This window comes from Notolepis coatsorum (assembly GCF_963971535.1).
Source record: "Notolepis coatsorum genome assembly, chromosome: 14".
In the NCBI taxonomy this organism is placed as follows: domain Eukaryota; kingdom Metazoa; phylum Chordata; class Actinopteri; order Aulopiformes; family Paralepididae; genus Notolepis; species Notolepis coatsorum.
The window spans coordinates 76,926,276-76,952,440 of record NC_140178.1 but is presented as its reverse complement, the minus strand read 5'-3'; the positions used below and the strand labels follow the sequence as shown (position 1 = coordinate 76,952,440).

General features: G+C 40.6%; 1 protein-coding gene across 1 annotated transcript in view; it reads right to left on the bottom strand.

Annotated features, from left to right (window-relative positions):
• pitpnc1a (phosphatidylinositol transfer protein cytoplasmic 1a) overlaps positions 1-26,165 on the bottom strand; it is a gene marked incomplete at both ends in the record, with an annotated part of 359,160 nt that overhangs the window by 16,172 nt on the left and 316,823 nt on the right. Inside the window, one exon of the mRNA XM_084329868.1 lies at positions 6,379-6,474. Coding sequence (XP_084185994.1) covers positions 6,379-6,474 — 96 coding nt within the window. The remainder of the gene's footprint in view (positions 1-6,378; positions 6,475-26,165) is intronic.

The window sequence follows — 26,165 nt, the reverse complement described above, 5'->3', positions numbered from 1 at the left end:
TTTGGAGACCAAATCTCAGAGTGCTACAGGGTAAAAACATAGGCTTTAAAAACACAGGCAATAAAAAAACAAGGCATAAAAACATAGACGAAAAGGGATAAAAAACACAAGGCATATATAAAAAGTAGTGCTGTCAGGTGATTAAAAAAATTAATCTAATTAATTACAGGATTTGTAATTAATTAATCTAATTAATCACATTTTAATCGCATAACCATTTTATGCCTGATATTCTATATTCTATCATCATATTTCAAATTGCATGTGTCCGGATGGCAGAATTGAGTACTGTATCTACAAAACCTTCTGTTTAATCATCTTCCATCTATTAATTTGCTTAGATTTTTCAGGTCTGGTCAATTTGAGCATAGTGTTATTCACAGTCAAAGATTAAAAAAAATTATTGATATTCTCATTTGGTTCATTACAATTTACTCAAGCCTAGTAACAGACACAGTATTTCTGACACTGGGAATACATTCCCTGAGATCCATAGATGTCCCTAGAATCAGATACCAAGAACATGCAAATGGACCATATAAAAAAAGTCTGTAATGTGTATTCTACGTTCTTATGGAATGAATGAGATAAAAAAAAAAAGTTATTAAAAAAAAAAAAAAAAAAAAAAATTGTAATTAATTTTGAGTTAATTTTCATAACGCGATAATTTGCTGTGTAATTAATTAATCTAATTAACGCGATAAACTGACACCCCTAATAAAAAGGTTAAAACTAAGAGAAAGGCTTTTGTGAAGAGGTAAGTTTTTAGTCCTCTTTTAAAAGAAGCAGTGGTCTGTGGTGCTCTCAGGTAGTCAGGGAGGGCATTCCACAGGCGAGGAGCAGCCGAGCAGAAGGCCCGGTCGCCCATGGTGTGTCTGCAGCTGCGTGCGTGTACGTGTCAGTTTTCTAGTATATTCTGGCATTTAGTGAATAGCGTGCAAAGACGGAGCAGATACCGCAGTTAAGGGTGCAATTAGCACCGTGCAATCCATTCTTTGTGAATTCGCCCCATCTCTGTCTTTCATTCTGCCATCTCTCTGTCTTTCATTCTGCCATCTGTCTTTCATTCTGCCATCGCTCTGTCTTTCATTCTGCCATCTCTGTCTTTCATTCTGCCATCTCTCTCTTTCATTCTGCCATCTCTCTGTCTTTCATTCTGCCATCTCTGTCTTTCATTCTGCCATCTCTCTCTTTCATTCTGCCATCTCTCTTTCATTCTGCCATCTCTGTCTTTCATTCTGCCATCTCTCCCTTTCATTCTGCCACCTCTCTGTCTTTCATTCTGCCATCTCTCTGTCTTTCATTCTGCCATCTCTCCCTTTCATTCTGCCATCTATCTTTCATTCTGCCATCTCTGTCTTTCATTCCTCCCTGGGAAGGGTTTCTTCCTTTTCCCTCTCTCCTCCTCTCCATCCACCTACAACCTATCTCCCTCTCTCCATCCATCCATCCCTGTGCCTCTGCTCCTCTCCTTTGGGGAGTTTGACAGTAATTGAGAGTAAATTAGTTTGAATATATCCACCAGTGCATTGAATCCCTGAGTTAATTAAGGCCCTATAAGACAAGGTATTGCTATTTTCTTCATACACACAATTTCATGGAGCTGTAATTAACACATCACAAGGATCCCATTCCCCTAATGACATCACTGGTAGCCATATTCAAACTAATTTACTCTCAATAACTGTATCTATGTTCCAGTTTTATGTACTATAGAGCTTAATACACTCTGTACCGATCACAAATACCACCAACCTGGTTGTGTGGCAATAAAGGAATATTGTATCTTGTATCTTGTATCTTGTATATGGTATTGATATTGTGGCCACCAGGTCTGATCCACAGGAGTTCTGCAGAACGACATCAAGGTGCAGAGGAAGCCGTCCCAAACCAAATGAAATCAACAAACACAACTCAACATGCGGTTAGAAGAGGCTCTTTACCCTCATAGCTTCTACCAAACAAATCACATTCATTCATTCAATCATTATTTAATCTCGAAGGATCATTGAGAGCAGGCTCTCATTTACAAAACAGAAAGTCAATAAATTATCAACATTTAAAATAATTTAAAACAACTGCAGACTGTGGTGAAGTGGTTTGCTATATTTAAACTGACCAATATATACTAATTAATTGAGTTTTAAAGTGCATTGCAAAACATTCCATGTTTCTGGGGAACAGAAGCTAAAAGCAGATTTTCCTAATTCAGTCCAGACTCTAGGAACCTTAAGCCTATCACCAGAGTGACTATGATAAGGTCTAGAGCTTCAATCCAGCAATGAGGTGATGTAGGGTGGGAGATCACCAATAATGGCCTCATACAGAAACAGATGCCAATGCAAGTCACATCTCTCTGCCAAAGAGGACCACCCAACCTTATCATATAAGATACAATAATGGTACCATAACTGTCTTTCTGCCAGAGAGGACCACCCAACCTTATCATATAAGATACAATGATGGTACCATAACTGTCTCTCTGCAAGAGAGGACCACCCAACCGTATCTTATAAGATACAATAATGGTACCTTAACTGTCTCTCTGCCAGAGAGGACCACCCAACCTTATCATATGAGATACAATAATGGTACCTTAACTGTCAAAACAAATCGCATGAGGGAAACTGCTGGGGGGCAGAACAAACAGCAAGCAATATGGTTTTATGGGAAACATAGTCTTATCATGAGAGTTAGGCTACCAGTTGACCTCAGATAAATAACTATATATGTCTGTTTTAAGTTTTCAGAGGAACAATGTTTTCAAACTTTATTATGTTGAGTGTTAAAGACAGATAGTTAAAGAGAGTCAGGGTTTAATTGTTTCTTGTGATATATCACATTCAGTGATTTAGATTAACTTCACAACTGCAAAACTGACTTGGTGCATGGTGCAAGGGTTCAATTGTTTACCATTTATTTACTGTAAATATACCAGGCATCACAACTAATCTGACAATGATATATGCTCCTTGTAGCAGCTAAAATGATAATTTCCAGTCATACATTGTCACAATGAAACAAATAAAAATTATCATAACCATAAAAACATTTTGGCAGTGCATTAAGACCATCACTTAACACGCCACTTAAATTAACACCACTTAACACACCGCTTACACATCATGTAACACATAACTTGGTCTTACCCCGAAAATTACATTTATATGTAATTACACATGTATATGGGAAACTATAGGTTTTGAGGCGAGCAGATCTGCTAGCGATTGCTTTGCAAGAGCTCCTCCCCCTCAGAGCGAGTCTTGATAGTCCAGTTCATTCATTGTCTCTACTGATCCCTTTCTATCAGAGTTCAAAAGATAGGCGATACTGCGACCTGGTGAGATTCAAACAGGGATCAAAGGAAAAAGATCAAAGGATCTAAAAACGTATTATTACGTTTTTGGCGCTCAAGCGTTGGCGGTGAAACACATAATATTACGTGTTTGGCCGTCAAAGAGTTAACACGCCACTTAACACATCACTTAGCACATCACTTAGCACATCACTTAACACAACACTCACATAATGAAGACCATGGAGAGGTTAGTCCTGGAGCAACTCCGCCCGGCAATTAAACCCCACCTAGACCCACTCCAGTTCGCCTACCAGCCCTGACTGGGGGTAGAGGATGCCTCTTCACTGTCTACACCAAAGACTTCCACTATCGGTCAGAGTCCTGCCACCTTCAGAAATTTTCTGATGACTGTGCGATAGTGGGATGTATTAAGGACGGTGATGAGAAGGAATACCGGCCACTGGTGGTGGACTTCGTCACATGGTGCGAAAGGAACCACCTTCAGCTAAATGTGACGAAGACCAGGGAACTGGTTGTGGATCTGGGGAGGAGGAGTGCATCTGTGACCCCCGTTTCCATCAGGGGAGTCGATTGAGGACTACAAATACCTTGGTGTACACATCGACAATAAACTGAACGGGTCAAAACATGCAGAGGCACTCTACAAGAAGGGCCAGAGCTGACTCTACTTCCTCAAAAGGCTGAGATCCTTCAATGTCTGTACAAGGATGTTGAGGATGTTCTACAAGTTGGTGGTGGCGGGGCACCTTCTTGTACGCTGTGACCTGCTGGGGCAGCGGACTGAGAGCGGTGGACGCAAACAGGCTGGACAAGCTGGTCAGGAAGGCCAGTAACGTGGTAGGGATGGAGCTGGACTCTCTAGCGCTGGTGGCGGAGAGGAGGAGCCTTGTTAAGCTCCATGCCATCAGAGACCACCCCTCCCACCAACTACACACAGATTTGGCTGACAGAAGGAGCACGTTCAGTGCTAGACTAAGACTCCCAAGATGTACTGTAGCACTGAACGGCACAGGAAGTCCTTCATTCCGACAGCCATCAGACTTTACAATGCATCACTGTGCCTCACTGCATCACTGAGCACAGGGTGACAGTACCATCTTCCTGGACTTTTACTTTTAAACCAACATTGTACAATATTACACTTTACTGTACACTTACTGTATAATATTAGAATGTATATACATAACATAGGAAATGTATATCCTGGACCATATTTTATTCTTAGGCTTATTTTTATTCTTATTCATGACTTTGTTTTTGTCTACCTAAATGTTTACTGTTTACTGTGAGCGATTTGTAGTGCCAAATTTCCCTCAGGATGAATAAAGTATTCTATTCTATTCTATTAACACATCACTTAACACATCAATATAAGTTTGATTACAAGGTAAAAATCCCCTGCTAAGCTTGAGGACCTTTTGCAATGTGCCAGGGATGAGAGAAGAAGGAGGGGACAGTTAAGGAGTGAGGACACAGGGAGGCTAGAAGGAGAACAGGAGAAAACAGGAGCCTATCCATTAGTCTGGCACATGATACTGAAACCCGCTAATGACACGACTCGCCATCGATCCTGAGGGCATTGCCAGCTCCAGCACTAATCTAGTGGATTGTGGATCGTGGGGGCATTTGTCGCAGACTGATTTTTGGTTCAGTTAATTTGATCCACACCTCCTATGCTGCACACTTTATACAAGCAACCTATATTTTCAACCAGGGAGAACATATTGACAGGTATAAATAATTACGCTTGACTAGTTTAATAAACAAAAGTGTACAGAGTGTACACTTTATTATGGTTCAGATACAATTTTCAACATTTAGACGTAAAAGATGAGGAAACGAATAATGGCACCATGTTGAGGGTCGTATCGTACATGTGTGTTACTCTCAGTAGAGACACACACACACACACACACACACACACACACACACACACACACACACACACACACACACACACACACACACACACACACACACACACACACACACACACACACACACACACACACACACACACACACACACACACACACACACACACACACACACACACATACCTCATACCAAACACGTTGTAATGTGCACAAACCCCTGTTTTACACCCTTCCCATCATCCAGCGTACAGCATCTGCCCACTACAAACATGGGAACTCTCTAACCCCTGTCCCCATCTCTCTGAGTGGTTGTCTCGTAGTGTTGACCAAGGTGGTGGATGTCTCGGGGTGTTGGCCAAGATTGCAGTGACTGTTCTACCCCCACACTGGTTATGTGCACCACCAAGGCCATGGATCAGCTTCATACAGTCTTCTGTTCGACCTACAACGTCTAAGCCACAGGCATGCCTGTGGTTTAGACGTTGAGTTCATTGCTGGGTTAAGTACTTCTATTCTATTCACATATATGCTTACTACATATATCTATTCTATTCACATAATGCTTACCACATGTATCTATTGCTATGTCCGCCCATCACATTCACGCAAACTGTCTAACGCCTGTCCCGTCTCCCTGTCTCCCTGTGAGTGGCTGTTTTGTGGTGATGACCGGAGTGGTGGACGTCCCGTGATGATGACCGGGAGAATGCGTTCCTCTCTACGCCGCCCCCATACCTCAAATGGATCCGCCATCAGCTCTATTTTCAATCTTTCAAAATGTTCAGTTGCTATTGCATGCACTTATTTGTGTTTCATTACACGTATATGTGCATACTTACCAACTATTTCGCATGTTTCATTGCAACACTCCTATCACTGACATCTAAGACGGGAGATCCCCCCTTGAACTGCCCTTCTAAGGTTTCTCTCCTCCACATTGCCTGTGGTGCATTTTTTACTATTGCTAGGTTTTAGTGAGTTTTTCCTTACCTTCACGTGGGGTAAACAAATTTAACTTCATGGTGTTTTTGTTTTGTTCTTGATTCATTGTGATGTTTCTTCTTGACTTGTTTAAAGAAAACGTCTCCAGCCCATGGGGACATTAATGTGTGTTGTCGGGCTTTACAAATACATTTGATTTGATTTGATTTGATAAGTGATCTGACCTCCTGACCTCCTCACCTCAGACTCCTTGTAGTGCCGCTCGGGGATCTCATCGTACGCAACGTCCACAAAGCAGACCTCTGTCTCCTCTTCTCTGGGCTCGTTGTCAAAGATCTGCAGGATAAGCAGACAAGCACACACACACAAATTAAGACAACTGAAGAAGACCATGCCAGTGTAATTCTGACTGCTCGCCATCACCAGAGATGGTCCCTGTCTTTAACTAATGTTGTGTCCATAGGACTATAAAGTGTATGTTTTGGTAGATATCAGCCTACCTTTCACACTGCCCTTGATGTTGAAAAGGGTCACATTTACTTTCACTAACGTTAGAGAGAAGTCTTTATTTGTTATGCAACACACACGCACGCACGCACACGCACACACAACACACACACACACACACACACACACACACACACACACACACACACACACACACACACACACACACACACACACACACACACACACACACACACACACACACACACACACACACACACACACACACACAATCTCCCTGACCAATCCAAGTGCTCCTGTCCATCTTTGTCTCTTTGTCTCAAACTCCACACAGAAAGGCCCGGGAGATACCCCCCTGGGTACCTGGCAACCCGGCAACCTGGTCCCCAAACGGGAATCGAACCCAGGACCTTTCGGTGTTAACCACTACACCATCGTGCCGTTACTGTATTACTCTACTGCAAGCCATTCAATTTCGTGCATCAACTGGCCATTTTCCAAAATAACAGCCATTTTCCATAATAACAAGCACCCAACTGACGTAAAATGACACAGTGACATTCACAAGGCTGACTCTGCATAGAAACAAACAATGCAATGAATGAAAAAGTCATCTTATTTTCAGGGTCTAGACTTTCAAATGTCATTATACATTCACAACAGATTTCGCCAAACGAGTGTCCCCCAAGCAAGACAGTCTCTCTCTGTATCTGCAAAAAAAGAAAACACAATAAAACAACAGACGCACACACACACGCGCGCGCATACACAGCAACAGGCATCTGGAGAGATGAAGAAACACAGCAACCAGCTCGAACAAAGTAGCTCAAAAGTCGGGGCAAGTTAACAAACAACAGAGGAGTTATGATACACATTAAGATCATGGTGATCAACGAAGCAGTCATCAAACAACTGTCGAGCAGCCAAGAAATATGATGTTACAGAGTGCAATGTCAGAAGATGGCAAGCCCAAAAAGACTGCCTTAGAAATGCAAAAAGTCTGAGTTTTTTTTTTTTTACCAAAAGATGATAAAAATAACAACCTACAGTACACTGAATAAAACAACGTGTTTTATTATCATCATTTTCAAATAAAATAGTTTTCTTCATAAAAACTAGATTTGGTCTTCAGAAAATTACTTATTGGATGCCAACCGCCATAAAAATAAAACATAAGAAGACTAACCACCAGTCTGTGAACGAGTATGACTCACGCATCATGTTCTTTCTCAAACATACATTTGTGTTCATTTGTGTTGGCGGGTGAAGGGCAGCCCGATTGTTTTTTCTTTCTGCCTGTGACTCAGACAGGGGGCAGCAAACAGGAAGCAATGCTAACAAAATGTCCCTGCCCCACATTCAGTGAGTCATACGTGTAGGTTACACATTAAATTCAGAACTTGTCTACAGAAGCTGGCGAGAGAAGAACGGGGAGGGAAGACAGATGGATGAGAGGTAAAAAGAAACTCAGGAGAGATGCTACTCCCACGCTAAACCTGTCATGGACGCCAAAGTAGACTTAGACTAATTCTTAAATATAAACACACGATACATGATAAACGCTCAATGAAGAAATCCAATCCTCTTGCCACACATCTATGCTACTCAGTGTATTCTGAGGATTGAGAAGAGGGAATAGAGAGGATACCCTGGAGGACCACCCTCAAGAGCCAGACCAGGCTTCACTCCGCCCAAGACCCAACTCCCCCTATCTATAACAAAACGCAGGCGGAAATGGTTCAAATGAGAGCTCCGGGTATTGCCAATGCTGATGCTACATACCCTACAATATGGCCCCCAATGGCCACCACAACCCAACGTGTAGATGGATGGGCAGCGAGAGCCAGCATATCACCAGGGTTATCAAATGGTGTGTAGTCCGAGTGGACCCCACGTCAACCTCGCTCACGTCGCTCAAACCCCTCTCTTCTCTTGATCCTCCAATCGGAACTTTCGAAGGCAACAGTGGTGGTTGGTTGGATAAAGAAAAGAGGGCAGGGTTTGAGATAGGTAAATTGGAAAATCGTGTCCGTTGCCATCTTGGTCTTTAGCGCTATGCTAGGCAAGAGCATGCACTTCAAAATGTCTTGTTCCTTGTGGCGCCGTGAGAGTCAGATGATCTTCTTTAAATCAAATAAAATCAAATGTATTTGTATTGCCCGAAATCACATGGAATTTCCCCCATGGGCTTTACAGGTCAAGAAGAAACATCACAATACAGAACAAAAAATCCACCACTCCACCATACAATCCCCATATGCAACACCCCCAGACTTCCCCCAATGAAGATGAGGAACGACTCACTAAAACCTAGCAATAGGGGGAAAAAAACACCACAGGCGGCAACGCGGCGTGGAGGAGAGAAACCTCAGATGGGCAATTCAAAGGGGATCCATTTAACATTTTGTCATTTACAGTAGCTGACGCTTTTATCAAAAGCGACTTACAATAGAATAGAATAGAATAGAAATACTTGTATTATCCCGAGGGAAATTTGACACTGAGTAACAATGTTCATCAAAGTGTTGAGTGCTACAGTGTAGGTTAGTATATTAGGACAAGTGCATGATAGTAAGGTTAGTTAGGGCTAGAGGTTTAAAAAAAAGTTAAAAGTAAAAATAAAAATAAGATTTATTTTAGCGTTTTCCCAGCTTTTTTCATGGTCAGACATGACCGACAGGAGAGGGAGAACGAGAGAAGAAGTGGGGAAGACATGCGACAAATTATCCCCCGAGAGTGGGAGGCGAACCCGGGACGGTCGCGTAGGTGTGCAAGGCACTATGCAGTGCGCCACGAGGGCGCCCCAGAGCTTTTCTTTAATATTTTTTTTTAAATGTCAGATAATGATTGAAGAAGTGCGTCTTTAGTCGACAGGTTTCGGCTGTCCTAACTGTGGTGGAAGTTCGTTCCACCATTGTGGGGCAAGGACCGCGAATAGGCGACTTCTCTTTGATGACCCTCCCGGAGCTCGGATAGGAGTAGGTCTGAGGCGGCCAGTAGATGCAGAGTGTAGGGGTCTTGAGGGTGTGTAGTTAGAGACCATTGACCGGAGGTAGGCGGGAGCCATTCCCTTCGCCACACGATATGCCAGGTCGAGGGCCTTGAAGCGGATTTGTGCGGCAATGGGGAGCCAGTGCAGGTCCCTGAGAAGTGGGGTGACATGGGCTGGCTTCGGTAGTTTTGAGATCAGGCGGGCCGCTGCGGGAGCCCCCATCAGGATGTCGGTGATAATATAGTGTTGCTATCAGGGGTGGGCAATTTTGTATATGGTGAGAGCCACTAAATTTCCACACTCAATCTGGGGGGCCGCATTGTTTATCGGCAGTCCCGCCAGTAGTACCCCATCACTCAAATAGCCCATAATAGTCACAGATGTGATAAATAAGGCATATAAACTATTATAATTTGTTGTAACTTTGTTTTTATTCCATTTCAATAAGTTAGTAATGCTTAATTTCAACTTTATGAATTTATAAATACAGCTGAATTTGAAAGTATTGCTGTGTAACCCAAATATATACAAAAATGACAAATTATAATTAAGGCTTCTATTAAAATAAATTTATGAACTTAAGAGCCCACTGCTCAACAAACACAAAGCAGCATTCCTGCTGCATTTCACTACAACAGTAAATCAAAAGTGCAATAATAAATGATTTTGTTAAATGTATAAACTTTTATCCTGCTACTAAACAAAACATTCCTGAGTGCCTCCCATTGACCCTTTATCAAACTGGCATGACATTCACCCTCCCCACAGTGGGTCAATAATGGTTCTGTCTTTAATGAGACACTTGTGGTCTCTCCTGTTGGCGCACAATATAAATAGAAGGAATGTCAACTTCAATGTTTGTGCATGCGATCTGCATCAGATGAAATAACGTTTAATTTTTGTACGTCCGTGCGCGTACTTCTGCTCAGAAAAGTGCTGGGACGGCGTGGTACCGCGTGGCATGACCACTGCACCCCTGATTATTAGTGACCCACAATAGATGGAAATTATGTTAGCGAACTTACCTGATGTATAATGCAGTGCAGCATTGGACACTCAACGCCACTCTGCCTTAGAAGCCTGTGAATCCTGTGTGTTTTCCTTTCATTGCGGGTGCTCCATCGGTAACAACAGCGGACAGTTTATCAAACCCCCCATATTGCTGCACGGTACTTTCAACAGTGTTGAATATGTGAGCCACACTAGGGCTGACCCCTATTAGTCGAATAGTCGACTAATCGATCGAAAGGAGCCATAGTCGACTGCCAACCTCTTAGTCGAATGCAAAAAAATATATAATAATTAAAATTTTACAGAATCTTTTTTTTTTTTAATAAATATTGGCCTGGGGCCGCATGGAGCGTCGGTGAGGGCCGCATGCGGCCCGCGGGCCGCCAGTTGCCCCTCCCTATGATAGATGGATAGATGTTGATAGATATGTGTAGGGGTGATTGACTGTTCATAGTGCCACCTAGAGGCTCTGAGTTATTCTGTAATGAGGTTACAGAGCCCCATCACTCTTTCCACTAAGTGGCAGTAATGTAATGTTGTCTTCTGGATAGAAAACCCAGAGAGTTTTCTGAATTTGTTTCTAATGGGGCGGTAGATGTGGGAACACATTGGCTGTATTGCGTAGAGAGATAGCATGAGGGGAAAGAACAGAAGGAGGGTAAGATAAATAGAAGACATGGAGGGAAAAGATGGATTGAAACGTCCTAACTGGCTGAACTATCGTAACCGTTTAGTCGGTCAGCAGGGGAACCATGATCCATACAGTGTTGACCACTATCACAACCAACCACTTGGTGGAGCTGTGGCCTTTCACTTCCTGCTACAGAATGAACACCGCATAACCCACAGTTCTGACCCCTCTGTCATTCAAACCATAATGCAATGGCACTCACAGAAAGAGAGAGAGGGAGAGAGAGAGAGAGAGAGAGAGAGAGAGAGGGAGCGAGAGAGAGTTAGAAAGAGAGAGAGAGAGAGAGAGAGAGAGAGAGAGAGAGAGAGAGAGAGAGAGGGAGAGAGGGAGAGAGAGAGTTAGAAAGAGAGAGAGAGTGAGAGATAGTTAGAAATAGGGAGAGAGAGAGAAAGAGAGAGTTAGAAAGAGTTAGAAAGAGAGATAGTTCCACAGGCGGCTGGGTGGCGCAGCGGACTAAGCGCTCGTCACCAACACAAGAGACACTGGTATCGAATCCGGCTGTCAGCGTTGCCTCCGGCTTCGCCGGCCGTCATACTGGCTCGATTGGCAGAGGGAAGCCGGTGGGTGGGTCCGGATCGTTGTAAACATCGACTCCTACAGTTCGGTCGGGGCGCCTGCACAGCGAGGGAAGGATCTGGAGGGAGGTAGTGTGACCTTCCACACGTTACACTCTCCCAGTGAGAGTCCGCGCTGCCAGGTGAAAAGAAGTGGTGGGCTGGCTGCACATGTGTCGGAGGAAGCATGTGATAGTCTCCGCCCTCCCAGACCGACAGTAGGGGGTAGAGTGCGCAACGACCAGGAAGGGGATTGGGAATTGGAATAACGAATGGGGAGAAAAACGCAAAAAGAAAGGGGGGAAAAGATAATAAAAATAAAAAATAAAAAGAAAGAGATAGTTCCAAGGGGGAGGGAGAGAGAGAGAGAGTGGGAGAGGGAGGGAGAGGATGGGAAGAAGAGATATGAAGAGAGAGAGTTAGAAAGAGAGAGAGGGAGAGAAAGTGGAAGAGAGAGGGAGAGGGAGAGAGAGAGAGAGGGAGAGAGAGAGGGAGAGAGCGAGAGAGATAGAGATTTTATTTTATTACGGATCCCCATTAGCTGGTGCCATAGCAACCAGCTAGTCTTCCTGGGGTCCACATAAAAAAACATACAAAAACAATTATTATTGCAAAACAAAATTATTAAAAGTCAGTACTCAACACACAATGCACAATGAAACTAACAATTAAGATGGCTAAAATACATGCAAGCAGAGAAACAGAAAAGAAAAAAACAAAACAAAATACTTTACAGTGTTAAATACAATTTAAGATTGTTTTTAAAAGTGAATCTTTTTAAGAATTGCTTTCAGAATGCTCATCAATGTTACTAAAACACGTGTAGCTTGTACAGAATGCTCATCAATGTTACTAAAACACATGTAGCTCGTACAGAATGCTCATCAATGTTACTAAAACACATGTAGCTCGTGCAGAATGCTCATCAATGTTACTAAAACACGTGTAGCTTGTGCAGAATGCTCATCAATGTTACTAAAACACATGTAGCTCGTACAGAATGCTCATCAATGTTACTAAAACACGTGTAGCTTGTGCAGAATGCTCATCAATGTTACTAAACACGTGTAGCTTGTGCAGAATGCTCATCAATGTTACTAAAACACGTGTAGCTCGTGCAGCGCTCATGTGGGATCATTAGACCCGTAGGTAGCGATGTGTTTACATTTCCTGTAGTTTTCATAATTGCTGCAGACAGATACACAGACAGACACACACACACACACACACACACACACACACACACACACACACACACACACACACACACACACACACACACACACACACACACACACACACACACACACACACACACACACACACACACACACACACACACACACACACACACACACACACACACACACACACACCGATTGGACCGATTACATGATCTCCCCCAGGCTTTCGCCTGGTAGAGATAATAAACCCTGGCACAGCCATCTTTATACAAAGCATGAGAGAGTTATTCATAACACCACGACACTCCGGATACAAGCGTCATCTCAATGACTAAATGTAAATGTAAAATATAGAATGATGTGGTCTAAAATAGCCTTGAATCAATTTCACCATACCTTTAAAAAGAAAAAACACACAAAGTAAACAGAAGAAGTTTTGGATAACATGGCTGCAGCTACACTCATGCATGACATATATTGATTTCCTTCCGGATTATGGCTCCTTTAAGTTTATTTTTGAAACTGTCCTTGTTTTCCGTCCGTATAATATGTAATGGGATCCTATTCCAATATGTTATGGCTCTATACATTGCCGTTTTCTTTAGAGCGTTGGTTCTAGGCAGAGGTAGGGTAAAGCGACTACTTGAAGCTGTCTGGTATTATGGTCATGTCTATCATTGGTGGATAAAAGCATAGAATACAATTGAGTGGGTTTACCCAAGGTACAAATGCTCTTTAAAAACCTAATCAAACTGCATGCTAGTCTCTCGTCCACCCTCATCCACGACAGTCTAGCATGCATTCCCTCCACACTATTCCTTATAGAGCAGTGAAGAGTGAGTCGGGCAGCTCTATTTTGAGTGAGCTGGAGTTTACTAAGCTCTTGCTTTGACGCGCTAGACCAAATTGCTGGGCAGTAGTAAAGATGGGACAAGACTAAAGATTGTACTACCATTTTAATTGTTGTATTCGTTAGGAGGTAAGCATTTATTCTTATTATGGAGATGTTTCTACTCATCCTGGTAACCATGTTATTAATCTGGGTAGACCAAAGTAGTGCCTCGTCAATAGTTGCACCCAACAATTTGGCCTCCTTCACTTGTTCAATACCAGCGTCTTGTAATGAGAGACTCAGTCTATGCTCCGACCTTAAGGCATATTTAGAGCCGAGTATAAGACATTTTGTTTTTGCTAAATTTTATTTGAGTCTGTTTTCAGTTATCCAATTCGAAATCATAAATAATTCACTCTGAAGTATCTTATTCACTTGTTCTGTGCTCTCAGCGGATGCATATATAGTTGTATCATCAGCATAAATCGCTATACCTGCACTTTCCAATACATAAGGTATATCATTTACAAATATAGAGTAAAGGAGGGGTCCAAGACAACTTCCTTGGGGAATACCACACTGGAGTGTTACCATATTTGACATGGAACCATTAAATATAACACATTGTTGTCTATTAGACAAGTAGCTTCTCATCTATTCCATGGCAGTGTCTTCAAACCCATGTGTATAATTTCAATAATAATAGGTCATGATCTATGATGTCGAAAGCCGCACTGAAATCAAAGAGCACTGTAAATATATGTAGCATAAGAAACAAGCTAGTTGAGATATCAGAGATTTTACTATCAGACAATTTCCATATTTGAGCTATATCAGAAACACACCTTGATTCTACATTTGAGGATGGGGCATTGCAAATTGATGGATACAACATTTTTAGAAAGGACAGGAATGCATTTGGGGGAGGGGTTGCTTTTTATATTCAGAATCTTATTCCAGTGAAGATTAGGGAAGATTTAATGAATAATGAAATTGAAACATTATGGCTGCAAGTACACTTGCCTCATTTGAAGCCTATGTTGATTGGTTGCTGTTATAGACCACCTAGTGCAAATAATGTGTATCTAGAACAAATATGTGACATGTTGGACCAAGTGTGTGATTTGAGTAATGAGATTTATTTTATGGGTGACCTTAACATCGATTGGTTTTCATTGAAATGCCCATTGAAAAAACGACTTCTAACTGTAGCAAATGCATGTGGTCTATCACAGGTAATTAACAAACCAACTAGGATATGTTTGAAAAAGGATGGTAACCAGGTCTCCACCTGCATTGATCACATTTTTACTAACAATGCGGAGCTATGTTCCAAGGCGGTATCTGTAACTGTTGGTTGTAGCGACCATAACTTAATTGCTATTGTAAGGAAGACTAAAATGCCAAAACTGGGACCTAAAATAATTTACAAAAGATCGTATAAAATGTTTAATCAAGACAGCTTTGTGAAGGATGTTGAAAATCTATGTTGGTCAAAGGTGTTGAGGGAAAAAGATCCTGAAAAATCTCTATGGGAATTTGATACCATTTTTATGCCACTTGTTGACAAACATGCACCATTGAGAAAGTTTACCGTCAGAAGCGTCAGAACACCATGGTTGGATGATGAACTAAAAGAATATATGATAGAACGTAATCGAGCTAAATTAATAGCAAATACATCAGGTTATAAATCAGACTGGGAGGTATATTGTAAATTAAGAAATGTTGTTACAAAATGTAATAAAAAGAAGAAGAAATTGTATTATGAAAATAGGTTTAATTATATAAAAAATGACAGTAAATTATTATGGAATACTCTAAATGAAATAATGGGCAGGAATAAGAAACCTACCCCATCCTTTCTAGAAACAGAAGGAAAATTCCTCACCAAACCAGTTGAGATTGCTAATCATATTAACAATTATTTTATTGGAAAAGTAGATAATTTAAGGAATAATATGCAAACAATAGATAATGAAAAATCTTATTTATTAATAAAGAATAAAATAATGAAAGATAAAAATTGTCAATTTAATTTTGATAGTGTGACTATAAGTAATGTAGAACATATGTTAAGTACCACTAAAAACAAACCACCAGGTGTTGACGGTCTTGACGGGAAACTTCTGAAATTGGTCCCTGATTTAATTGCCCCTGCTATCTGTCATATTATAAATCAATCCTTTAGTGAATGTTTGTATCCGCAACAGTGGAAAACTGCCAAAGTAATACCACTACCAAAAAATTTGAAATTGCCATTCTCAGGATCTAATAGTCGTCCCATAAGTTTACTGCCAGTTTTAAGTAAACTGATGGAAAGAATAGTAAGTGAACAGATTAAAAGCTACTTTTCTTTTAACACATTGACCACTGATTTTCAACATGCATATCGTGAAGGACATTCAACAGCGACTGCATTAACCCAAATGACGGATGATTGGCTGAAAGAGATAGATAAAAAGAAAATGGTTGGAGCTGTCTTGCTTGATTTTACTGCAGCATTCGACATCATAGATCACAAATTCTTACTTAAAAAACTTGAATGTTATGGTTTCTCCTCATCTGCACTATTTTGGATGCAAACTTATTTAGCAAACCGGAAACAAATAGTTTTTTTTAATGGGAGTTACTCAGAAGTTAAAACGGTAAGGTGGGGAGTACCCCAAGGAAGTTGCCTTGGGCCTTTGCTCTACACCATATTTACAAATGACATGCCTCTTGTCCTAAATAAGTCCTATATTTCTATGTATGCGGATGATTCAACGATTTACACATCAGCCTCAACAGCCAATGAATTAAATACGGTCCTAAAGGCAGAGTTGCAATCAGTGATGGAATGGATAAAGAATAACAAACTAGTTCTAAACATATCAAAGACAAGTAGCATCATTTTCGGTTCAAACCATACTCTAAGAACGAACCCAGTCTTGAAACTTTTGATAAGTGATGTGGTAATTAATCAAGTCCAGGAGACTAAACTCCTAGGGGTAACATTAGACAGTAAATTAAATTGTCATGGTCACACCATATAAACAATATAGTAGTGAAAATGGGAAGAGGGATTTCTGTTGTTAAAAGATGTGCTCATTTGTTACCACTAAATTCTATCAAACAGGTAATTCAAGCTCTGGTTTTGTCAAATCTTGACTATTGTCCTGCAGTATGGTCGAATGTAACGACGAATAAACTGAAAAAATTACAAATGGTACAAAACAAAGCAGCACGTATAGCGCTTCGCTGTGAGTACAGAACTAATGTTGCAGCGATGCACAGTTGTTTAACTTGGTTACTTGTCAAACATAAATTACTCTGCTCACTCCTTGTATTCACTAGGAATATTCTTGTTACAAAGATCCCCTCAATTTTATATAACAATTTATCAATAAGTCTTGACAGACACAACCATTCCACCAGACATGCTTCTGCACGAGGTTTTACACTTCCAAAAGTGAGGTCGAATGCAATGAAGCGAACTGTCATGTTCCGTGGTATGCTATGTATATACTCTGTCAGGATCTAGGGGTAACAGTACTGTATATTTGAATACCGCCTATGTCACAAATGTATCAGTACTAAATACCTATATGTCCCTATGCCATAAATGTCATGTATGTTGTGTATGTCATAAATGTCTATATGAATTGAAAATGGGGGACCCTGATGGAAACAAGACAAACGTCTTTCTCAGGTCTGCATCCCCTTAACAATTGTATGTATTGAGCCGTACTGTATTGTACCCATTCTGCAATCTGTTAAATAAAGTTTTCATTCATTCATTCATGCAGGAATGGAACTCTCTTCCCAGACATGTTAAGCAGGAGAATAGTAAATGTCGTTTCAAAATCGTGGTAAAACAACATTTTCAACCAAAGAAATTGACATTCCCTAATAGATAGTGTGTACGTAAATGAAAATGTATGTGTCTGATAAAGAGATAGGTATATATGGATGAAAAGGCATGTGTCTGATAGGGATATATTATTAAAATATTGTATAATTGGCTGATATGAACATAGATAATGTATGTAAAAGCTAAATAGTATATTATGCTGTATTGTATTATGAATTAATTATGAGTAGGTATTATTGTATTGTATTATGAATTCATTCATAAGGAGTATATATTTTTAGATTGTATTATGAATTTGATTAGGGTTTTTATTGTTGTTTTAATTGTCTGTATGACATGTAAATGTTGTGAGTGTATAAGGGTTTTTATTGTTGTTTTAATTGTCTGTATGACATGTAAATGTTATGAGTGTATAAGGGTTTTTATTGTTGTTTTAATTGTCTGTATGACATGTAAATGTTGTGAGTGTATAAGTCTGTAACTGTATTTTATGTGTTATGGACCCCAGGAAGAATAGCCCCAGCACTGCTGTGGCTAATGGGGATCCAAATAAACTTAAACTTAAACTTAAACCCACAAATAGCTTCCCATCGATCAGTTGTAGCCAGCTATCTGTAAGAGATGTTAAAGCAGTTCCACGGTAGAGTATCCTACTTTGTATGCATGCTGGAAATCAGAATTAATGTTGTTTTCGTTGAAATACTTTTGAATCTGCTTGAACACAATTCCTTCCAATAACTTACCTATTACTGGTCAAATACTAATGGGCCTACTGTTTGAACCTGTAAATGGCTCTTTACAGTTCTTTGGTAGTGGAGTTACTTTAGCTATTTTCCAAGGCTGAGGAAAGACCCTCTCTTCAAAACATAAATTAAATATATGTGATAGTGGCTTAGCCACAAATTTTGCAGACATTTGTAGCAGTTTGCCATTCAGATTATCAACACTGCACGGTTTATCTGGTTTAAGTGCTAGGAGGAGCTTTTCAATATAATTTGGACTTGTGCTCCTGAATTTAAATCGGCATTTCTTGTCATACACAATATGTTTTTTAATTACAGAGTCTGACAGCTTACCAGTCATTGGCAACATTTGATTTCTAATTGTGTTTACCTTGGAAACAAAGTAGTTGTTGAAATGGGTTGCAATGTCAAATGGTTTAGTGATGAATATACCATCTGACTCAATAAATGATGGCGTTTTGCCCATTTTATTTCTACCCATAGCTTCATTCAATGTTTTCCATAGTCTCTTACTATCCCCTTTACACTCCTCCAATCTGGTTTGATAATAATGTTTTTTCTTCTGCCTATTCATTTTGGTTATTTAGTTTCTCAATGAGCGGTAAACTTTCCAATCTTCTGGATTCTCTAATGCAATAGCTACTTTTTTCAGTCCGTCTCTTTCTCTCATGCAGTTTTTCAACTCAGGATCCAGCCAGGGTGTTTTGATTGCTCTGACGGAGAGCTTCTTTACAGGAGCATGTTTGTCACAGACATCTGTAAATAATTCCATAAACTTCTCTAATGCAGCCTCTGTATGCCTTGTCTCTAGCACAGTATTCCAGAGTACATTTTTTACATTAATAAACTCATCCTTTCTTGTATATTCTTTTATAAATTATTTTGGGTCCTACCTTAGGAACCTTCATCTTTAAAGTTAAACGCAATAATGTTGTTAAGAGAGAGAGAGAGAGAGAGAGAGAGAGAGAGAGAGAGAGAGAGAGAGAGAGAGAGAGAGAGAGAGAGAGAGAGAGCAGCCGAGGGCTTTTAACAATGATGAGAGCTTCTCTCCATCAAAGCTCCTGGCTGAGGCTGTCATGATGTAGCTCAGTCAAAGTCAACAGGGGCTTTTCAGCCACTAAGGGTGATGTGTCAGGACTCAGGAGCATATGGTGTGGTGATGGGACTGCTCTGTGTGTGTGTGAGTGTGTGAGTGTGTGTGTGTGTGTGTGTGTGTGTGTGTGTGTTTACTGTATGTGTGTGTGTGTGTGTGCATGCGTGCAGCGATCATTACAGATGCACCTGTAGCTCTTATCAGTTCATTTTCACAAGGGCTAATCACCTTCCTTTTAATGCAAAATAACATAAAAGGGGCTTTTTATTTGAAAAAGATGAGAGAAGGCGAATATTGAAGGTGTGTGTGTGTGTGTGTGTGTGTGTGTGTGTGTGTGTGTAGGTGTGTGTGTGTGTGTGTGTGTGTGTGTGTGTGTTTTGAGGGGGGGGCGGACTTCATTCCTGTGAAGCAGCTGGCAGAAAAGTCACTCAAAAAGTAATCAGAAAAGACATTTGTGACCTCAAATAGCACCCGGGTCGCAGTATGAATTAAGATGACTTCCAAAGTGAATTTAAAAAGCAACATGATGTGGCTGTCCAATGAAAAGCTCACATGTCCAATGAGTCAGTTTGTCGACGATTAAGACGAACTGATACATCTTCTGATTCCAAAGGTTTCTCCCCCACTCGATAGCTGTGGTGAGTTTAACCCTTTCACTAGTGAAAGGGTTAACCCTTTGTCATGTGGCAGTGAAAGGGTTAACCTTCTGTATTGTCGCAGTGAAAGGGTTAACCATTTGGTAGTGTGGCAGTGAAAGGGGTAACTTTGATAGTAGTGTGAGAGCGAAAATTAGGACACAGAGGAACAGTGAGTCTGTGTCCAGGAGCGGCACTGGTACAACCGACGCAAGCACCTACAGTATAACACCACAACTCACACAGCAGTCATAAGATAAGATAAGATATTCCTTCATTGATCCTCTTGGGGAAATTCAGGTGTGATAGCAGCATGGGGAGGGGAGGTAGAGGTACAGGCAGGAAGACAATATATATATAAAACTATTTGAATATGAATAGAATAATACAGCAGGGGACACACACGCCGTCGTGGATAAACGGGGCTATCGTGGACAGGGTGAGCAGTTTAAAGTACCTGGGAGTCCACATCACAGAGGACCTGACATGGTCTACACCAGGGGTCAGCAACCTTTTTGACATGGAGTGCCTGTTTGAAATATAGTTGTAACTAGTGTGCCTCAACAATATTACATGCATCGTAAACTTTTTTTCTGATAATCAGGTATTTCTAATGATAATCTTTACATTATTACATCATTATTGTTATTGTTATTATTAACAATATTATTATGATGGTTGTATCAACCCTAAATCTGAGTTTGGGGGGGGGGGGAATGCAATGCAGACAAACAGCTGCATACAGTGCGACCATTTCACTCACATTTGCCCATTCATTTTTGGACACATCACACACCATCGGTGTGTGTACTGTACGTGTGCTGTCATAGCTCCACCTACAGGCCTAATGGAGAACACCAGGAGAACACCAGGATGTGAATGGAGGGTGAATGTGAGGTATATCGTGTAAATAAGTTTTGATTGATCGCAAGACTACACTGTAAAAAAAATAATAATAATAAGTTACCAGAACTTAAAAATATTGAGTTCAGTTACTGTGCATTAAGGCTTTCAGTTTTCAATCCATAATAAGTTAACAGACAAATAAATACACAACCACATTATTTCAACCTAATAAAACTATGTTTATTGTCATTGTTTTAAGAACACAAGTTGACTTGGTAATACTCACATTTTGAGTAAAAAAAAATGGCTTTTAACATGTGCAATGTTCAATGAAATAGAAAAATAAATAATAAAAATTGTTGATTAATCCCACTGGTCACAATGGTGACCGTAATAATGTTTTTGTTATAAGGCTCTGCAAATGTTACTGAATGATGTAGCAATGTATTTCCAGCTAAATTGAAATAATAAACAAATAAAGGTCTCAATTAAATATATGGTAGTAAAAAGAACCTGTGGGAGGATTTCAACAAGATAAATGCGACAACAGTGCAAAATATTTCACTATAATATTTCAGAGCAAAAAAAAAAAAAAAAAAAATTTTTTTTTTTTTTTTTTTTACTGCTGCCCCCTGTGCCTATGCAAATGCCCCCGCGTGCCTATGCAGGCACGCGTGCCTAGGGTTGCCGACCCCTGGTCTACACACATAGATTCTGTGGTGAAAAAGGCGAAACAGCGCCTCTATCACCTGAGACAGCTAAGGAAGTTCAGAGTATCGGGGAAGATACTCCACTCCTTCTACTCCGGGGCTGTAGAGAGCATTCTGACTGGAAACATCACTGTCTGGTTTGGAAACAGCACGGCACAGGACAGGAAGGCACTCCAGAGAGTGGTGCGCTCAGCTGAGCGTACTACGGGTATTGCACTACCACTAGTCATAAGTTTCAATTTGGACCAACGCCCCTGATTTACACACATTCTTATAAATATCTTGGTTTCACCTTTAATGAGTACATGTGCTTCATAGAAGGAAGGAAAATAATGTCTGAGTCAGCAGGAAGGGCGCTAGGGGGCGTGTTGAGTAAAATGAAAGTGTGCACTGACCTTGGGTTTTCAACATATACACAATTATTTGATTCAATGGTGGGTTCTGTTTTGTTTTATGCTGCTGGAGTATGGGGTTTTGATGATGCTCCTGAATGTAATGCGATCCAGAACCGGGCCATAAGATACTTTTTAGGAGTCCATAAATACACACCAAAAGGGGCTATAGAAGGGGACATGGGGTGGGATTCTTGCTTGGTCAAGCAAAAAGGTGAAATGGTGAGGTTATGGAACCGCCTGGTCCAGCTGCCAAATGGCAGGGTGACTAAAAAGATTTTTAATTGGGACAGAGCACACGGTCATCCCTGGTCAAGAGAGATGTCTATGATTTTTTCTTCTACTGACTTGAGTATGATTTTTATGAACAATTTGCAGTGTAAGGTTCACATAATTAAAACAAAATTATCAACAATCCATCAGGATAAGTGGAAGGTGGAGATTTTGAAAAAACCTAAACTTAGAAAATATATTGCAATTAAAAATGAGTATTTTACTGAACCTTATGTAATGTTAAACTTAAAGAGAAGACGGAGGTCTCTGTGTGCCCAGTTGAGGTCTGGCACCCTGCCATTGGCTGTGGAAGTGGGTAGATTCCAGGGTAAACCTGAGGAGGAGCGGTTGTGTGTTCTGTGTGATCTGGGAGTGGTGGAGGATGAATATCATTTTGTTTTTTATTGCCCTTTGTACACCACTTTGAGGAGGGCTTTATTTGAAAAAATTCAAATTGTAAACCCAGATTTGTTTTGGCAGTCTGAGAGCTGTATGTTGAGTTGTTTTTTTGTGGAGGACATCTTCGGTTTTGCAGGATTTTTGGAGAAGGCATGGCACCTGAGACAAAACACACTGTATCCTATATAATTGTATTTGAATTCACCTTGTTTTTCTGTTTATTTACATTGAGTACAGCTTGTGTTATATTACGTTTTATTGTATTTTCTTGTATTTTTCTTTTTTTTATGGCCATCTTGGTCTATGTCATTTGTTAAGTAATTGGTAAAGTATATTATTATATACTTATTGTTATGTGTCTTGTAAGCCCATATGGGCTGGGCATACATCTGTATGTAAGACACGAAAATAAAAAATATCAAATCAAATCAAATCAAATCAAACCACCCCTGCGGGACTTATATAACAGGAGGTGCAAATCCAGAGCCTGCAGAATTATGAAAGACCCTCACCACCCCAACAACAGCCTGTTCAAGCTGCTGCGGTCAGGCAAGCGCCTACGGTCACACGCTGCAAGAACAGAGAGACTCCGACTCAGCTTCTTCCCCCAGGCCATCAGAACACTGAACACTGAACTCTCCACTCACAAATACACATGAGCATGGCCGCCTAGTTATAGTTGAAAGTGGGGGTGCAAGTTTTTTTTTTATTCTTTTATTTTTTTACATTTATTTTTTATTTATTTTTTGCAAGGGGTGGTTTGGAGGGGGTCCGGCACGACCCCCTCCACGGCAGATTTTTTTACATTTAATGAACACCTGTATGTGCAATTTCCTGCAATATAGAGCCTTCAATCTTGACCAAAATAAAGCTGCTCTTTTCACTATAAAACTCAGTTTATATTGCAGTATGATAGCTATAATAATAATAACTTCACTGCGAGGGCTCTTTTAGCTAACGCTAGCTAGGCACGTATGATAGCCAATTACTATTATAATAATAATAATAATAATAACTTTCCCATCCTCCCAAAGCCCCTCCAGCCCCGTTCACATCCGCAGCACCAACAACAACAACAACAACAACAACTAATTGACGCTATCAATAGCCCCAGTGAGCGCGGCGGCTGAATGAATGAAAACTTTATTTAACAGATTGCAGAATGGGTACAATACAGTACGGCTCAATACACACAATTGTTAAGGGGATGCAGACCAGAGAAAGACGTTTGTCTTGTTTACATCAGGGTCCCCTTTCGTGACTGTGCTGCACCGAGTGAATCCACAGTCACTTGCTCCTCAATGGGAAACCAACCTAGATTTACCATGAAGGACTGGTTCTGGCCGAACCGTTCGTTATACAAGTATCACAGAGACATTACAAAGGTGCTCACAGTTGCACGAGGGGTTCGCACAGAGATACGGGATGGTTTGAAAGCTCGGCGTTGCTAATAAATATTTTTTTTTATTTTTTTTATAAACTGCTCAAAGCGGCATTATTTCCGCCGTTGGGTGATCACAGCGCCTGCGCACCATCCTGTATCTCTGGATTCACTCGGTGCAGCAGCGCCGAGGCTCACCATACGAGAAATATTCAGTTTCAATCTGTTTGCGCATTTAGTATACAGTCACAGTGTTCGACTTACGTGATGATTTGCTCCATTTTGATGTAAACGCCGAAGAATAATCCTCACGAGTCACAATGTTATCCAATATCCAGCCTGAATTTTTCAAACGCTTTCGAAAAAGCCGCCTCCCCCAACATGTCGTATACGTCATGCCGACGAACCGTGGCCCGTGGGCACTGGATCAAACCATTAAAGTGGGGGGGTCACACAATCTTTGGAAACTTAAAAACTTGCTATTAAGTGTCATTGCGTATTATTAATTTGATTGAAATTACGTAGTTATGGTTCGATAAGATTTATATATTGGGGGGGATATTTATATCATATGATATGATCAAAAAGTGAGGGAGCAAAGAGACAAGCTTGCTCCCCCAAGTTCAATAGTCCTGGAGCCCGTGCATCGTCTGCTCCGTTAAGTGGGCGCCTATGCACATGAGCACACACAGACACACACACACCACTCATGCGGCAACTGCTAAAAAATCACTTTAAACAAATGTCACTTTTAAAAAATAGAATCTTTAGAAACACTTTAAAAGAAGGAGGTACTGTATAGTTTAGATACAGTAAGAGTTAACATTGTAAATTGTATATTGCATAGTAGTGTATATAAGAACCAGTTTCTCAGGAACCTAGCATGTCTTTTCTTTACCATGCATATCTTGTGTCTTATCTATTTATTTTTTCGATGCCTATTTTATTATTGTATTTTGCACAATCAATGCGGGCAAGACCACCCACATTTCACTGTATGCCCTGGTATGTATGTGACAAATAAATCGCTTGATTCTTGATTCTTACCCTCACTTTAACCTAATCCTAACCTTAACACTTTCAGAGCCGTTGCTTAACCTTGATTTACCCGTTGAATGCCACCATCCACTTCAATGTTAGCTTAAAAACGCCTAATCTATGTTTTAAATTATGGCTATGTGTCTAATCTGCCCGTCGCTTTATCAATGACTCGTTTGCAGTCAACATTGTGGAAGCGGATTGTTTTTTTATCGGTTCATTTTCGTTTTATAGCATTTTGAAAAGCCCTCGTTTTCAAGGAAAATATAAAGATTCCATGATAAAAGACATTTACTGGAATATTCTAGAATACACAAAAACGTTGTCATTTTTCGGCCTATTTATGAATCTTTTCAAATAAACGCTAGATTATCGATAGTATATGTGTACGTATGCACGCTATGGACGCAAGCTGAAAATCGATTCTCTTATTTCCTCATCAGCGATCGCGCACACACAGACACATCACACATAGGGCAAACGCTGAGATCTCAGCGAATACAACTCTGATTATCCCAAGACTGGTAAAATAGATTCCTTACCTCAGATCAGATGTTCTCCAAAAAGATCATTCCAATTCCTGATCGCCATTCCAAATATCGATCACGCTTATTGATTGAGTATTGGCTGCTGTGAATATATATTCCAGGCTGATTCCCGTCCCGCGATGACTTCCATGTTGATCAGACTTCTTGCCAGCACAAGAAACCAGCTGGCTCCGCCTCTACATATCTACAGATCCCAGGTCAGTCTAAGCGACTGACCTGCAGTTACACAGGGATAGACGATAGGAGGCGCTTTTTTCCATTCTGAGCTCCTGTAGGAGCTGGTGTACCAACGGGAGACTCGGTTGATGAAATATGATTTCAGATCGCTAATAAAACAATAAAACTATATGGCGGCTAGGTGGTGTAGTGGTCTAAGGCACTCGC